Here is an 18,271-nt window from a genome sequence, read left to right as displayed (position 1 = left end):
AGTCAACCACAGTTGCAGTGCTGGACACCAGAGTGGGTTCCTAAAAACATTCTGCCTATATTTTACATGAAAGTGAACTTTTTCTGTTGTTGGGCTTAATGAGGGATGATCAAATGATTTTCTGATATCCTGTAAGCCAGAAAAAATTACTCTATCTTTTCTCTGGGCTCATTTTTATTATTAAAACCCACCACTTTTTCACAAAAGCTTGGTACAACGCTTCACAATTTCATTTGACTTCTAAATTAATATTAAAAATGCCTTTTCTGTCACTCTTGCTCCTCCTTCTTTGCATTGGCTGCAGTCAAAAGTGTGGTTGATTTAGCATGAACAAGCTGAAGAAAATGCACAGATAAGAGGGCCTTAATTATATTTAGCTGTCTGTGGAGGATGGGAGCGATTGAAGTGTCTTGAGCTGCCATGTACCAGCTGCCAGGCAGTGACTGACTGGAGTGCTTGGGCCCAGCGCAGTAATGGTGTAACCGGGAGTCATCTGTCATCCTGTGAATGACACACTTCGTGGCAGTTAAGCTAATTTTCATTTTGTAATTGAGATTGACTAAGTGCACCCATGGCTTGTTACCACAGTAATTCAAATTTTGTGAGCTATCTGGAATATACAGATTGATTTCATTTAAATGTCTTGAGCTCTAAAAACTCCTGCTTCTGTGTGTTTTTTGGTAAGGGAGATCCTTTCAGTGTAGTGAGGCAGCTGTCGGTGGTGCTGTGGCGGTTGGGTGTGAGCAGCTCTGCTGTGGTGCTGTGACAGCTGCCACACGGAGGTGTGGCCAGCTGGACTGGCCCTGAAGGGACACCAGCTTGGGAGTTGGGCTGCTTCACAACAAAGGCTTCACAGCACAGTAATTCTCTCTGATACAGTCAGTGTTGGATCCTGGCAAGAATAGAAGATTAAGACGTGAAGCAAGACTTCCCAGCTGGTCAGATGGGACTGGGTGATTTCCTAAATGGATGGCTTCACCACTGCCACTATAGGTTCCAATACCTTTAGGAAGTTTCGATCAAATAATTAATCTGGGTGGTTTGGGGATTTGTTTTTAAAAATTCCTGTCTATTTTTAATTTTAAAACTTTCCCAGACCTAGGAATTGTGCTGCTTGATTTTGTATCATGAAGAGAAGCACTATTTTATTAAAATCTGGACTGCTGGGGGATTCTATGGCTTTTTCACAGTTCCTACAATATAAGAATTGGAAAATTATCATTCCCTTTTTATTTTCTAACATTATGATATTGTAATTGTTGTAGCTTCCCCCCCAGGAAAATTGGTTTTCTGAGGTGACCTTTGATGTATCTAATCTGTCCTTGAGTTGAAAGTATTAAGTAGTCCTTGCCATCATCCTTATCCTTGCTTCTTTTTCTGCACCTTCCAGTTTCATTTCAGGGAGGATATATGAACTACAACAACTATATGGTATTGAAGCTGAGTGCAGTCTGGTCTTACGCTGCAGCATCCTGCTTGCTTTGCACTACTCCTTTCATAATAATTATTTCGTAGTAATTGAATAATAATTAATGTTGAAATATAAAGAATTTAATAATAATATCATAATAATTCTTGCTACTGTTTGCTTATTTGACAATTAAATTTTTGGAGGACTAAACATGAGTTATGACCTTTCCTAGACAGTAATAATGACTGAATTCATATGCACTGCTATTTATAATTACAGTGGCTTTTTTACCCTTCTTCCATATGCTTTTCTCTGCTGTTTTTATTGCAGAATAATTTCTTCTTGTGAGATGATCTTGTATTTTTAAAATCAGTTTAATCTACTCTGGAACATTTTGCATCACCTGCAAACAGTTGTTGAACTTATTTCTTTTGAGAGCATACATGAATGAATGAAACATTGCTGGTTGTGGTGGAGAGCCTCTTTATCTCCCTGTTTTGTATCTGAGCACTCTACTACTCTTGTGGATTTGCCTAGTTTCTCTATACCTGAATCCTGCTTGCTGACAGACTCAGCAGCACTACTGTTCATTCCCAGTGGAGGTTTCTCGTGAGGCTGATAGAAATGTATGGCTTGTTGTTCCAAATGTTTCCAGAATGTGGGCCAGGTGGGCTGTTGGGCTGGACCATGCTGTGGACTGGTGTAGAGCAGTGTTGCAGGAGCAGCTGGCCAAAATGTGAGTTGTGACACATTGTATAAGAACCAAGGGGAAAGCTTCACTATGAAGCTACACTATGAATATTCATATTCACTATGAACATTTTTTAATGTCTTGCTAAAATATATCCTCGTAGTAAACTGGTTTTGAGTGCAGTTGGTTCCTGCAAGGCATGCTCTGGATCTGTAGCTCATTTTGTCTGCTCTGTCTGCTCTTACCTAAGAGCTGGAACCAAAAATTCAGTGTGTGTTCATATGGTTCTGGACTCCCAGTAAGCAGGGCGTGATCAGGTCAACAGCACAAAGGTATGACTGACTGATTTATATTCGACCCTGTCTGTTACTAAGCAGCAGATGTTAGGCCTTGGTTAGTCAACACTGGTTATTTGCTTATAAAATACTCATAGGTCCTACGGAAGTAAACCCTAAGGTTTATGATTGATCTACCAGTAAAATATGCTTATTTTACTTGTGAAAGAATATTTTTTAAATTTTGAAAATGCATTTATTTTTGTGGGATTTGACATACATAACTTCAAGCTGCAGTTTGTGGAATTGGGTGATTGAAGAATGTACTTTTTGGCTGTTTCAGCTCTTTTTGTACTTTCTTTTATATCTAATTTCATTTTGAAATTCAACATGTATTTGTAAAGATACCTTTTAAACCGAGATGTTTGTGACTGTGTTCACAGGGGTTTTCGCATTGGGGAAGAGATGAGGATCTGACTCTATTTTTTAGAAGGCTTGATTTATTATTTTATGATATATATTACATTAAAACTATACTAAAAGAATATAAGAAAAGGTTTCATTAGAAGGCTAGCTAAGAATAGAATAGCAAAGAATGATAAGAAAGGTTTGTGGCTTGGCTCTCTGTCTGAGCCAGCTGGGCTGTGATTGGCCATTAATTACAAATAACTCTATGAGACTAATCACAGATCTAGCTGTTGCATTCCACAGCAGCAGATAACCATTGTTTACATTTTGTTATTGAGGCCTCTCAGCTTCTCAAGAGGAAAAATCCTAAGGAAAGGATTTTTCATAAAAAATGTCTGTGACAGATGTTCATGTTTGAAAACTGTTGAGTTGTCTGATATTTAGCTGCCCTAAATGTAAATGATTCACTTGGAAATGACATGGCTTGGTTAGTTAAAATTATTCACATGTGTGCAGATGATCTGTAAAGCAGAATTACTTGAACTGCTTTCCACAAGGCACATAGCTAGTGTTTCTTTACTAAACTTCTGCTTATTTTTGGTTATTATAGATAATATAATTCAACTCACTTTCTCTGACATCAAGTGTTTAGGAGACCTGCTTTCCACCAGTGACTGACAGTCTGCAGGGTATTTTTAGAGTGAGCCTACAAAACAAGGGGATTACTGCCTTATATCTCTGCTCTTAAACCTCTTAGCATATTGTTTAGGACCATAGTCGCAGTTTGCAGTTGCTGTGGTGTCTGATGAATTGGGACATTTGCTTTATAATAGTTATTAATGGAGAAAATGAGGCTTGGTTTCTTTTATTTGCTGAATTTCACAGGTTTGTGAGAGGCAAATTATTTATCTTACACCTACCAGAAGGGGCATTTCATATCCTTAGGAATAACTTCTGCCTTGCAATGATCAAACTTGTATTTTTGTGACAGTTTAAGAGTCTGAATGTTTATTTTGGTGATACTTCTGTAACATAACATTGTGGAATACTGACTTCTGTGTTAATTGCTGCAGTCTGGAAGTATTTATGTTTGAAAAGTGTGTTTTACAAAATCCTAAGCTTTAGGACAGAGCCTCTGGTAGTTGAATGTTTTAGCCACATAATTGTTAACAGTGTGTTGGAGTACAGTTCATTATTTCATTTCCTGATATTTCATAAGGTGTTTGCAATTTTTGTTTAAGTCTGGCTTTTGCCAGTAAAATGTTGCTGTCATAACATTGTTTTTCCCCCTTCTTCCACCCTCATCTGTGGTGCAGATAGAATTGTCGAGTGTTCTGGAAAGAATTGTGGCGTGCTCACATGATACCTTAGTTCAGGTATAAGACAGCAAGAGATCTGATGGATCATGAGGATGTCTTGTACTTCACATCATATGATAAAAATGCATCACAATTTCAAAGAATGCTGTCAGAGACATTATTGTCACAGCTCTGATCTCTTTGGTCTTACATAAAGAGTTTAAGGTTGCCATTTCTGCTCTATTTTCAAAGTAAGATCGAAATAGTACTTTCACTGCTGAAAGGTGAGTTTTCTACAGCTTCAGTAGACTTTTAGTTATGTATCCAATAATTTATCTTCAGCAAGGAAAATCCCCTTAATTTGAACTCTAAATAATAATAACAACAACAGCAACAAAATGTGTTTGCTGGCTGAACAAATGAATAAATGCTTCACTTTTATGCATATTTTGATAGGATGCTTACTTGTAGTATTGTATGATGAGATGTTAATTGGGTAATGAAAGGGTGCATGGGTTGGAAAGCCGTGTGGTGAATAATGTGGTTAGTCAGCCTGTATTGCGAAACAGGGCTGTTAACGTTTTAGTGAGCATGCTCATACGGTTACTTGCCTTCATTTGCTTCAGTGTGACAGTGCTGGATTTAATTAGATTTTATGGGGTCTAAACTTACAAAAAGGCTCAAAGTTCTGCATTCAGAATCTGACACATGGGGTGACCTTTTCTTCCTTAGAAGATAAGGGTACTCTGTGTGCTTGTGCTGGTGAATAATTGCAGAGAAGCTGTTGCATGGCAATTGCAGCAAGTTTTGGCTAACCTTTACAGTAGGCTTGGAGAGATAGGACATTACATGTTTTTGTACTGTATAAGTGGGAGAGGAGGGGAGAGTGTTTGCTTAGCAGCAATGCTTAATAAGGATTTTTCAGAGAAGTAAAGCTTCATCCTAGCAGCTTCATAACAGACAGGGACAGACTATTTACCTTGGCAGCACTCAGCTTGCTTTCCTAGCTTGCCTCTTTTTTATAAATGAAATGTTCTTACATTGTCATCTTAAATTTAGGGACTCAAATTTTACATTAGAGAGCAGAAGAGATCTAAATGTTTTAAACTGCTTCTACTTATGTTTGTACTGCAGGTAAGCCTGCCAAACCCAAACCTCATCCTAAGAGAATGACTTGAAACAAGCATATTTCCTCACTGATGTCCTCGTGTCCTGGTTATAGCCAAGATTTACAATAATGTTCAAGTGTCGGCAGTGAACTGTATTTTATTGGAAAAAGCAATGTGAAATACTCTTCTGGAATATGGAAGTGTGGGCTGTTCACATTTCCTGGTGCATTTCATAGTATGATTGAGGTTTTCATAATGCTCAAAAGATAGCTATTAAACATTAGTCTGTGGACAAGTGTGACCAGCTTCTACTTGCACAAGAACTCAGAGCCACTGAGCTTTCTAAGAATACAGATCTTCACAGCCATGTGGAGGAATGTCTCTGGAGTGTTTTCGTAGTAAGTAGGTTAGGTAAACACATTTTTTTCAACAAGATTAAGATTATTTGCATTTCCTCTTAGGTGTGAAATATCAGGTAACTTTGGCAGGAAGAATGCATCCTGATTCAGAAAGCTTTGATGTCAAAAATGTGAGAAAAACATATTAGAGATGGATGAGGTTTTTGCTCTAGGTTTCAGACTCTTTGGCTTGGCCCTTCAGCAGTATTAGGTGTATTTCACTGGGGAAGAGCACATAAGGGAGCAGGGAGCAGATGGTTGTGCAGCTGCTTAGCCCTCACCTGTGTGTGGCCAGCAAGCAGTACTGGTATGAATGAGACCTTTTTTTTTCTTTTAAATTACTTAACCTGATAGTATCAAGGTAATTGAATTTGTTTTATATGGAGGCTTGTAAATTTCAGAATGATCCCTATAACACATTTTTCTTAAAACTGTATTTCCCTGCTGTTTGAAGTGCATAGCTCTAGGAATTTTGTTCCTGTGTCAGTACTGCGCCCGGTGGTTCACACTCCTAGGAGGACTTTGTACTACAGATCAGGAGGATGGCACCGGTAGTGGGTGGGTGTGGGTGGGGCAGGGGGTGTTCCCTCCTGCCCCCGGATACTCTGCATTTGTTGCAGGCTGCAGAGAGTACTTTGCCCTTGTTTGACCCACGACTTTTTTTTTTTTCCCTAAATTAGTAAATAGGAAACAGTATTAAATTCTGAAAGAAAACGGATAGTAATCCCAAACCTGCTGAATGGCTTTAAAAAGCTGACTGATGACTTAATACCCATTTTTATCCTTTTTCATTGCAAACAGAAAAGATAATAGATAATTGAATGCAGATTAAATAACCTTTGTGAAGGCTAGAGTTCATACAAGAGATAAAAAATGTTTGTGCTGTTTCTTTGTCCCGAGTTGAAACTCTAAGTGGTTGCTTAGTGTGAAATACGTAGTACACCCTAGCTTACAATCTAACCAGTTGAATTTGTGCATGCAATTCAGGTCCCCAGGTATCCATATTGTCCTTCTGCCCTGCAGATTCTCTAGTTTGGATTACCCAGTAGCAACAACTGCTCTGCAAGAAGCAGCTCTCCACAGTGTAAATGAATTGCTTATCTAAAGGTATGGCTACGTGGGTAAACTCTTGCAAAGCTAAGCTCCAAATTTGCATCATCAGCAGCTTCCTCCTGATCTAACTCCAGTTAATATGAAAGCTTACCCATCTCCCACTGAAGGGTAAATTGCTGGCTTGTGCTCACTGAAGGGTAAAAGTGAACACAATTGTACAGCAGAGCAGCTAACAAGACATGAAAATTAACATGCTGGTTTATCTTGCAGTAATTTGTTCTGCAGCCATACCCTGATGATGCACAAGGCAGTGAAGCTGAGTACTTCAACGTGCACTTTTATCCATGACAGTGTTGTTTCTGTCTCTGTTGTTTCTGACAACTCTGCCCTGAGTTGTCAGTGGACTGATAGAGGTGTAAATGGTAGTTTTTCTGTTGGTCAGAAGAATAATGATGCTCCAGCTCTCCTTAAATTGCCTTTGGAGCTCTGTTTCCAAAATACATAAATTTACCTATAAATAAATGGTAACATAAATTTAAAAACTCATTTGTCTTTTTGATACCTTTTGTAGGTAGGTGATTTGAGAAATGGTCTAATGTCTAGCCTCGTGTTGAAATCTCTTGAATTACAAAAGTGGTAGAGATATTAATGTTGTGTAGGTGGGTTTTTTTTTCTTTGTTGGGGTTTCTTTTGCCTTTTTTTAATCTCCAGTGGGAATGACCATTTAGATACTTATCTGTCTGCAGTAAGATAACCTTGAAATCTACCAGGACCCAATGTGGCTGTTTCCCTTTTCTCCATAAGGCTCAGGACTTTGAGCCTTTGTTTACAGTTTGTCTCCAATGCAATGTTATGTTTTGTGATTTAATTAGATTTTGAGTTCCCTCTCTTGACTTTTCACTAGGTTTTCTGAGTTCCAGACAAAATTAGTAAAAATTTCAGCACTTAATTGGAGCAATTCACTGTGCTTCTCTTCTGAATCCTCAAAATGCAGCCTGTGTGAATTGTTCTATTTAACACTTTCCCATAGGGTGACAACTCTAGTTATGTTGTCCTGACATCCATGTTACCAGCAAATTAGGTATTTATAGGACATACTGTTTTGCAGCCTACTTGTAAGTCTGATATTTCAGAAAATGAAAGTGTGGCCATTGGAGAGAGCTTGCTCGTTGCCTGACAAGAAATTAATTTTGCTGTTTGTCAGCATTTCTATGAGATAGAATAAGCTATTTTTAAACTGTTTGTTGCCAACATGACCTCAAAATCAGAACATGTAGGAAAATGGGTTTGGTTTTTGGTGAAAAGGAAATACTTTGGGCAAAGTGCCACTTCAGTTTCTCATACAAAATGTAGTTGAGGGACTCTTATTCTTATCCTCCCCTGGGGATTGAGATTCCTGGTCAGAATAAATGTCAGATAAGGTGCCAGTCTCTTGGGCACCAGTAACGCCCAGGAGGGAGAAGTCCAACAGAATGCTCGCATAAGCAAATGTTATGATAAGGCAATTAGACTGCAATTTTTCACAAGTGGCACAGTGCTTGTGTGCTGTCCTCATTCTTGCTCTCTATTCGCTCGAGTTTTTGAGATCCAGAGTTACCTTGAGATCTTCAAAGCTGACACGAACCTTACGGCATCCAACTGTATTTCCTTAAAAGTCTGTTGCCCCTTTTGGCAGAGTAGAGTATCTGTGTCCATTTGTCCCTCGCTGGAGTGCAAGGTCTGGCAGCTGGGCTGTAAGCCATGTGCTGACCAGATTTCTGCACTTTACACTGAAGCAGCTGGAGCAGTGGTTTTGCTCTGACACTGCCAGTCTGCAGCAGGGACAAGAGTGGGTGTCTGTCCTTATGAGCTGAGATGCCATGCAGAGAATTGCTGCATTATGTTTCACCTGCGCAAGGTGATTGAATGGCATCCCTTGAAATTCTGATTCCTTCAGACAGATGCACAGAGTCCTCCATCTGCAGTTTGTAAGACAAAATACATAATTAATATTGCTGTGATGCCTCTCTAAGCCTTGATGGAGAATAGAAGCTTTGCAGCTCCTCTTAAAACTTTGAGAATTGCCTTTGCACATTCAGAGATTTTGAAATGGCTTATAGCTTGTAAAATACACAATGTTTATAGAAGAGTGTTATGATTTAGCCCGAGATGGCAACTAAGCCCCCTTCAGCTGCTTGCTCACTCTTCCCGGTGGGATGGGCAAGGGAATCAGAAGAGCAAAAGTGAAAACTTCATGGGTTGAGATAAAGATAGATAGATGCCACACAGGCAAGCAAAGCAAGAAATTAATTTAATGCTTCCCATGGGCAGGCAGGTGTTTGGCCATTGCCAGGAGAGCAGGGCTCTATCACTCACAGCAGTTACTTGGGAGGACACTGTCACTCTGAATGTTACCCTTTTGTCCTTCCTTCCGTCTTTCCTTCCCTCCCCCGGTTTTACGTGCTGAGTGTGATGCCATATGCTGTGGGACATGCCTGTGGTCAGCTGGGATCATTCTCTCAGCTGTGTCCCCCTCACAACTGTTTGTGCCCTGGAGCCAGCTCAGTGGTAGGGTGGGGTGAGAAGCAGAAAAGACCTTGATTTAGTGTAAACACTCCTTAGCAACAACTAAACCAATGTGTTATCAACATTTTTCTCAGCCTAAATCCAAAACACAGCACTGTATCAGCTACTGGGAAGAAAATTAACTCTGTCCCAGCTGAAAGCAGAACAGAGCTGCTTCAACTTACTGAGTGATATGAAATGCGCATGGTTTTTATTTTGCACATAGGTTCTAATCTCTGAATTCACTCAAATATTTTATGTTCCTAGATATGACAAGCATTTTGTAGCTATGAAGGAATGAAGTTAACACTTCTTTATAAACAGATAATTGTGATTGAGAATCCTTCAGCAATTTCCCATCCCTGCACTTATACTGCTTGTTAGACCTCCTGGTTGTTCTAGGTACCTACTAGGGACAGTTGCCTATAGCCTTCAGCAGACATCCCAACCTTTCACTTAATTTGCATTTGGATTTGGGCTGCTTGGAGTGTCTCACCTTGTTGCTTTCAAATGCTCATCAAGTAACTTTGAGCACAGTGTTTGCTGTAAAAGTGGTCTTGGGTGTGGCTGTTTTCTAGTGTAGAAATACTGCAGGAATTATCCCGTATGCTGAAAGGACCCAGAATGCTGCAAGACCCAGGAGTGTTGGAATTCAGGTGCCACTGAACTTGTGCATGTGACTGTTATGCTTATTTGCACTTACACAATTAACATCACCACACTTAAATCACCCAGTCCTAGTGATACAGTGGTGTTTTCTTTATCCATGGGTATATCTTTGAATTATTACTTATCTTACAATAGTTCTTTTAATAGATGATGGAAAGATGTAAGATTCTAGAGAAATCAGCCAGTATCATGCCATGAAGATACAGTGGGAACTGACTTCTTTAATTGTCTGCTGCTTGAGGAAGAAAGTAACAGTTGCTGAAGGAAGTTTTAGGGAGTCACTAAGAAAACATGCAGCTTTTTGTTATTTAGCATGGCTAAAGTGTGCCATGTTTTGTGAGATACAAAACAATTTAGTATGTGTAATTAGTGATGGGCAGTGATTTTCTATAGTGCTTTTAATTTCTGACTTTTGTTCAGCTTTGAAATTGTTGCATTTTGACTTTAAACTTCTTAAATGTCAGATACCACAAACAGGAATGTGTTGATTTTTCTCACCTATATAATACAGTTTTCAGTGGAAGATACTAGTTCTTTTCAAGGTTTAAAGTGGTGTTCCAACTGCTTTTAAAGCAGCTTTTTTTCAAAAGCCAGCCATTGACACCTGTAAATATCTATATTCTGTAGTTTATTCAGTCTAATGGGAAATAAGTGTATGTAATCCAATTAGATTTTGCTGCCTTGCATTCTGCAGCATCTTTTTTTTTCAGTCAAAATGAGATGTTATGGTTGTGAGAAGGCTTCTTTTTCAGGAATGATGACCAAGTCTCAAGAAGCCTTTCAGTATGTCTTCCAAGTATTCCTCACTTTGTATCCCATATGATTTTACTTCTTTAGGTGAATATTGAGTCTTTTTATTAGTAGTAATTTTGCTGGTAGCTTCTTGGCTAACTGTAGTTTGAATCTAGTAAAGGTGAGCAAGTCTAAACCATAGATTGGATTGTATATAGAAATTGATACAGGAAGGCACAATCTATACAACGTTTTGAATTCTAGGCTTCAGAAGTATATTTGCAGCACTGTCTTTCCCTTTTGAAGAAGGACATTTCTCATTTAACCACAAGAATTCTACCAGACTAAGCAAGGGCTGGACTGTTCCCCTCAGTAAAAGGCACGAACCTATCTCTTGTTCTTAATGAACACCGCGAGCACCTTATTTTAGGATCAATTTTCGAGCTATGAATCCTTGCCTTGCATGAGTGCCTTGGAAGCATTTGCTGTTGGTGTTCTGCTTGGTTGCTTTAGGTAGGTGTTTAAATTTAGGGAGTCAGGATTTCATGTGCATCACTCTTCAGAGCTTCTCTGTCAGCTATTTTATGTAACTGTATGCTCCCACTAATACTTATTCCTGGGTGTAATGCTTCAGTTGCTCTGGAAAGATGTTAAACAAGTAATGTGGATTTGTGTTTTCCATTTTGAAGTGAATTCCCATCTTTCTCTGAATCTTTGTCCAAAATATTTTCCTCTCACAGGCCCTTCCATTCATCTTTGCAAAAGCTCAGGTTTTCCACAGTGTAATTTGTCGTGAAAGTGGTTGACCCAAAGTGGCTAAATGTGTGTTTGGTGCCTATTGGCAGTATTCTTTATTTCTTCTTCTAGGACGTGAAAATCTGAGAGATGAACAAACTACGGCAAAGCTTTAGGAGAAAGAAAGATGTCTATGTCCCAGAGGCCAGCAGGCCCCATCAGTGGCAGACTGACGAAGAAGGCGTTCGTACTGGCAAGTGTAGCTTTCCTGTTAAGGTAAGAGTTACTGCCCTTCTTTTGGATATCCATGAGGTGCTCTTGCCATGAATTGTTTTTTGGGTTTTTTTGGCAAGCATAAACCAGAGACATGCTTCATTGCACACTGACCTATTTTACAGTTGGCTCTCATTGCAAAGGATGTGGCTTTTTTCTTAAAACCAGATGGCTCATGTAACAAATGCCTTGGAAAACCAGTCCGAGATATCCTACATTATTATCTAGTTGAAATAAGTCATGTAGCTTGGTAGAGGAGTAATACAATATTTGTCTTCATTTTTCTGGAAGATCCGAAATGATGGACCTCTTGGATTGCATGCAAAGGTACTTGGTTCTCTCTGTTAAAAGTGTAGTTGTGGTTACAGTTTGACTTGTAAGGTAAGTGGTGGGCTGTGCTTGAAAGCAATCCTTCCTCCCTCTCAATAATTGAAAATATTTTCAAGTAACGCCTGGGATTTCAACCAGTGCATGAGGTTAGAAGCACCTGCTAACTTCTGAGAATGCCTCTGTGCTACGATCTTATGTGTGTATATTATTGACTATTAATGCATATGAAATTGAAATTACCTTTTAAAATTCTGGTAACTCATTCCAGATTATCAGAGTATTATAAATAGATATTTTCTTTTTTGTGTCCAATTCTCCTTCCTCTTTATTTAAGAAACAATAATTTAATACTTCAGAATACTATTTACTATTAATAAATACCAGAATAAAAATAAATACAAAATTTAGGGTGGCTTATTGCATATGCTCCCCTTTCTTCCTCAAGGTACACTAATAGTAGATCTACAATAAGTCGGAAGCAGATGATGTTTGAGGAAAGCTAATGGGTTAAATATCAATGTACAAGGAACACAGTCTATGGTTCTGTCACCTATGGGCCTTCCATTAGGTTTTTCTCTGTATTATGCTTAAAGTAATTCTGGCTGATAGTCAAACATGTGATGTTGCTAGGTGGAATTCTTTAAACTGACTGTTGCATGTTTTTGTGAAGTTGTGGATTGGTAAGTATGAGGTAGCTTTCACACGAGGTTAATGCCCTGCTTTACCCTACTAGAGTTGCTTTTGTCCTTTTACATATACTCAAGTGTATACAGCATTTCTAGTTCATGGCTGCTGGCATATTTTTGTCTTGAGTTATTTTTCTGCTAAGAGGAAGGAACTGTAATTCAGTCCTGAACAGAGATGGTGTTTTGCCAAAGCTTTGAAAGTAATTGCTCTGGGAAAGCTCAAACTAAGATTAAGGTTTAACACTGTCTAGGAGAGAACAGAGCTGTAAGTTTGAGGATGGTGATTTTTTCATAACTTAGGCATTACACAGGTGGAAAAGCAGAGTGCTCAATTTATAGGCATTTAGTTTTATTCAGACTTTTCAATCCTTTACTGAACACAAAGGGTGTGAACCACTCCACACTGTTAAAAGACTGACTTTTTTTAAACTCTCAGTCAGGACTTGCACTTCTAATGACAAGTGCTTCCTGTATTTAAATGAACCATTCATCTATTCTGGGCACATGTACCCAAAGTCAAAAAAGGTTTTGGCCTATTCTGTGCTGAAACGGCATAGAAATGGATGAATCTTTGCATCCTTGTCATCAAAGTGGGACCTAGGTGAACTCCTTAGTCTGCTTTTGATTGGAAATCACTGAATTAATTTAATTTGTTCTTTGGGAAAAAATGCTTTTAAGGTAAATGTAAGGGACATTCCTTGATTTGGTCAGAATGGTAGAGTATTAATATCTAAAGAACTTGCAATTAGGTGAAAACTTAAATTCAGAACAATTTAATATAATGAGGTGTTTTATCTTACTTGATTAGAATTTATTTTCCAATGTAGTGTGCCTTGAAATGGACAAAGTGGAATTTTTTTTAAGGCTTGAGATGCGGAGTGGGTGTTAACTGGTGTTGAATAGATAGAGACAGGAAGTATGCCATTGTGAGGGAACAAGATAAACCAGATGCAGAGTCATCGCTCTAGTGGGTGGTACTGTATTTTGCTCACAGAAAGAATAGAACTTTGTGCTATTGAAGGAGAGTATCCTGTTACGCCTGTCTTGGGTATTTTTTGGGAATTCATACATTCCAGGAAAAAGTATGCAGTCTCCTATGTGCTTAAATATCTGATGGGGTGACTTTTCTTCCTGATACTTCTCAGTGGAGCAGGACAAAGCGAGATATTTTGGGAAGAATGGTTAATGAATAGGAATGCATTCAAATAGGAAAGATGATGAATATACCTGAGTTTTCTTTAAGTTTTGCAGTGGGAATTCCAAATTGGTCTGTTGTCTGTAGTGTAACTGCTCAACCATACCTGAATATGTTGGGGGAGCTGGGGAGGGGGTGCACAGGATTAGCTTGTTCTTATGATCTGCTTTGCCTGCTCTCTAAAAGTCGCCTGAAATTCTTTGGAGTTCAAAGCATAACTGAGTAGCAGGACCAGAATCTGGTCTTGCTTTCAGGATGATGAAGACTTCATCTGTCCTTAGTGAAGACCTGAGAATTCTTAATAAATGTTGCAGCTGTCTGTAGGATTTTCTGTTTGAAAGTAAAATATATGAGACTAGTGTGGTAGCAGTCAAGCTGTGGGTTTTGTTACCTCTAATGCTTGCTATAGGTAAGATGCTAATATACTTTTTTTTTTTTGAGATAGAGACAGGAGACTAGTGCAAACACATAAGGGAACACTTGTTCTTGGTTTCCCTTGTAAAAAAAAAAAAAAAAAAGATCTCTTAAATTGGTTTGGTTTTTAACTTCTTGCCGTTGGGCATTTATATTTTGCCCAGAGCTTGGGTCTTTGTAGAGTGCTACCACAGATTTATCCTTTTTTAGACATTACAGAGCATGTGGAAGCACTTTGAAAGTCATGTTGCAAATAGGATTTCATCCTGCCTTCAGGCTTCACTCTGTTAGTGTTGGACAGGGACTCCAGTAGCTGCTTATTCATTGTGCTTGGAGGATGCTGTACTGCAAATGGATTTAATGTTAATGAAAGGTTTTCTATGTTGGCATGTTTCTTGAAGCTCTTTCTGTGCTATGTCCACAGATGATCCTTATTGTTAAAGTCATTAAGTGTTCTGTTGGATTTTGAGCAAATCTGATAGATCTATGGATCATCTTCCCTTTGAGAGAGAAGATGCTCTGTGGAAAGTACAGGCAAAATTCCTTTTACGTTCCTTCATGTTGCTTTAAAATTCAGGGGAGTAGATTTGATCCACAATTGGTTCTCTCCAGTGCTGTGCTCATAAATTTGGAGGTGGTGATAATCATGAATAAATACTGTTCCTTCTAGTCAGTAGCATTCCTTTTTGTTAATAGTCTGTGTTTTTCTGCTAGTTGGTGGGGCTGTGTTACAGGTAGCCAGGTATTGATCATATTTTCTCTGTGTTGGAAATCTAACCACACCTGAGGTGGTAACCTGACACTCAAAGATAGGGCTGTGCAATGGCTGCTGGCTTTCCTGTAGTGCTCTTCTGTGTAAAGTGCTTTGAATCTGCTAAAGTTAGATTGAAAGAAGGGCCAAGGAGAGACAGGTCCTGTCTGTCTACAGAGGTATGGAAAGGATGTTAAACTTGTGTTTAGAAAAGTGACTTGCAGACTTTTGATATTCCATTGGGAACTTGAATGGTGTTGCTCTCCTCACTTTGGTGTTGTGGAGGCATAATACCTTGCAGCTTTTATAGGTGTTCAACAAGAGTTGCCCCATTATAAAATGTGGCACTGGTACATCTGTTGCAGTCTGTGCATAAGTCTGTTTTCAGGGACAAATTCTTTTCCACTGTCCTAACAAACTGAAAGGTAAATACTGTGTTTCAATAGTGAATCCTTCCTCTGAGAGAAAAACAGTACCAGATACATTCAGGACATAGGGGTGTTAGATGAAGAGATTGTATTTAAAAGTATTTAGAAGTTGAATGTTCTAACAGACATTAGAGCTGTGCTTATCAGCACTATAATTTATTTATATACAATTTTATACATTAGAATAGTAACAAATGAAGTTCATTGACATACACCTTTTCAAACTTGCTTTCTTGCTCCAGACACTACCTCACTGAAAACATGCAGCTGTTCTGTGGTATAATGACTAAAGTATTTGATGCTAGGGCTTCTTTTGTGTGAAAAGCCTTTTCCAGTGTCCCTCTGGGTAAGTGGTTTTCATTCATACAAATGCTCTTTGGAGTAACTGGTCTGTGAAATTTATATCAGAAAAATTAGGTCATTTCCTTTTACCTAAGAGAACTAAACAAACAAAACATTTGCAAATTCTTGGTGGGTTCTGACTAAAAGGATGTGTTAAACAGAATATTAACAGCTGGCTACTACCCGGTGTTCTAGAAGATGCAGCAGTTCTGTGTATCTTGGATTATTTAATTAGTTTAGTTCTGTCACTTCTATGTTCTTGGTGGTCAGTCTCTTTTGAACTTAAGGCATCTAAGGCTGCTGTTGTATATCACCTGCAGGTATACATGTGTTTTTTAATTCAACCTAGAAGGCTAAAGATGTCAATGAAAAAGCTGGTGTGGAAGAGTAACAAACCACATTTCTATCTCTGGCATCCAGGGTTTGCTGCTGAGTACCTGGTATCATTGGAGTTAGCCTTTACACTGAATTTGATTTCTATGTTAGTGTTGACAAATAACAATTGTATGGATACAGTTGTACTTTTGTATATAAAAGAATTGATTTTTCAGAACAAGTACTCTTGAACTGTTTCCTGTCTAACCCTTGCTTTTATGGGAGATGTTTGGAAGACACTGCATTGTTTTGTGTTCAAGAAGAGGCAGAAGGAAAGGAAACAGCTGGCACAAGCCCTGTGGAATATCCTCACTGAGACCTGTGAATGTCAGTTCTCATCCCTGGGGTCCCTGTGTTTAGGTTGTTGGGCCATACATGGCACTGCTGAAACCACCATCAATAGGAGCTAGGACATTTCAGCCACTTTGCTTTGTGTTCTCACACCCTTCGTGGCTGCCCAGGTGTCCTGTTTGGTTTTGGAATTTGCATATTGAACTTGATTGCTTCATGTCAAATTTATAAATCTCATATTAAAAATAACTTCTTATATTTAATAAGTTTATAAAGACAGCTTGCATTCTGTTTCTCCAGGTCAGAAAGACTGATACCAGCACAGGTGACTGTGGCTTTTGTTTTATGTCTTAAATGCACTTCTAGTTTGAAATAATAGCTGTGAAAGAATTTACCAGCGTCATGCTGAAGTGCCTTTAAGTTAAGCATGTGATATTTTTCACTGTGAAAGCCTGAGATACTTGAATAGTCTTTGGAAACTATGTTAAGTATTTTTAAGAAATCAATGTGACAAAGCTGCTGATTTCTGAAATGTTATGCAGCCTTACACATTAAACACTAGAAATCTCTACCTCTGAAGGCATGAACTCATGTTAGCAATGAGCAGTAATCATGCCTATTGAATGCCAACCCTCAGCAAGCAATGGTACACTTAAAAAATCCTGCAGCATTTAACATCACAGGAAAAAGGCTGGAAGTCAGCTAATTATAAAAGATGGTGATTATAATGGAAGGTGTGACGCTTACCTCCAATATATTCCTATGCATTTTTGTCATGGCTAAAAGGAATGTAAGGTGATCCCTAATTTTTAAGCTTTTTACCCTAGTGTCCAACCCTTAGTTTTGTTTGAATGGCCTTGTGAACAAAAAGTTTTAAATGAAGCCTGTCCTGAGTTTTAAAAAACTCCTGTCTTTGGCAAAGGTGAAATTCTTAAATAGTTTTAGAAACTTCAGGTTGTTTTAAAGATGGGACAATTAAAATGGTTTGGATTTCCTTGCAGAAATATTTATTTTAAATGTTATTTAGGTGTTGGAAATCAAAAAGTTCTCATTGGATTATACTTTTTTATTCTGTTTTTTAAAATTAGGAGATCCCCAGTGTTGTACATGGAAACTGAATTTTTTGCAGGAGTTGAAGAAGAGATACGGTGGACACCTGTGCAGTGTGTGTATAACACTTCATGCTATCAACACTTGATTTTCCTTTATATTTTCTTTTTTTTTAAAGAAAGTTTTAAATGGTTGTCTGTTCCTGGAAAAATAGGAATTGCACATCAGAGCACAGAGTTGAAAACCAAAGTCTGACAGTACATATATGAAGCTGTGAGGGACTAGGAGAAATAGTGTGTTTAGCTGCATCAAGGGAAATTTAGGATGTGCATTTGCAATAACAACTCAGCAAAATAATATCCCTTTCTACAGTGAGACATGTAAACTACAGGGTAGAAGGTCCAGCCTTCTGATCTCCAGTTACAGAAATGTCATAATACTTCAAGGCTGACTTCTCTGATGTAGATGTGGAAGTAGATCCTGCCCTGAAGCAAGTGCTGTCCTACATAACCTTCTGAGTTCCCTCTCTGCCTCATTTTAGGGATTTATAAGAAAATTAAGAATATAGCATTTGTATATCCTGTATTGAGCTTCTTTATTGCATCTTCAATATTCCTGACTCAAAATGATTTTTCTGTTGGTAATGATAAAGGTCATGTGAGAACCAGTATGTGAAATGCTCAGTGTGGCTCTTAGGTGGGTGGGATGTAAAAAATAGAGAGAACTACTGGTATAGGTACTGCTTTAGATTCTTTTGATCCTCATTAATCAGAGACATTTAGCAGTCATAGCTGCTACAGTTCCTTGTTTTGG

General features: G+C 38.5%; 1 protein-coding gene across 10 annotated transcripts in view; it reads left to right on the top strand.

Annotated features, from left to right (window-relative positions):
• The window catches only part of NUMB (NUMB endocytic adaptor protein), a 92,294-nt gene that overhangs the window by 45,775 nt on the left and 28,248 nt on the right, over nucleotides 1-18,271 (top strand). For all 10 annotated transcript variants that reach the window (XM_071427254.1, XM_071427253.1, XM_071427252.1 and 7 more), the window contains one exon: nucleotides 11,456-11,599. In XM_071427254.1, coding sequence (XP_071283355.1) covers nucleotides 11,474-11,599 — 126 coding nt within the window. In that variant the 5' untranslated portion in view covers nucleotides 11,456-11,473. The remainder of the gene's footprint in view (nucleotides 1-11,455; nucleotides 11,600-18,271) is intronic.

Source organism: Agelaius tricolor, unplaced genomic scaffold, assembly GCF_023055355.1.
Source record: "Agelaius tricolor isolate 1412-34295 unplaced genomic scaffold, bAgeTri1.0.p SCAF_5, whole genome shotgun sequence".
In the NCBI taxonomy this organism is placed as follows: Eukaryota; Metazoa; Chordata; class Aves; order Passeriformes; family Icteridae; genus Agelaius; species Agelaius tricolor.
Note: the sequence above shows the minus strand (reverse complement) of the source record. Positions and strands in the feature narration are given on the sequence as shown.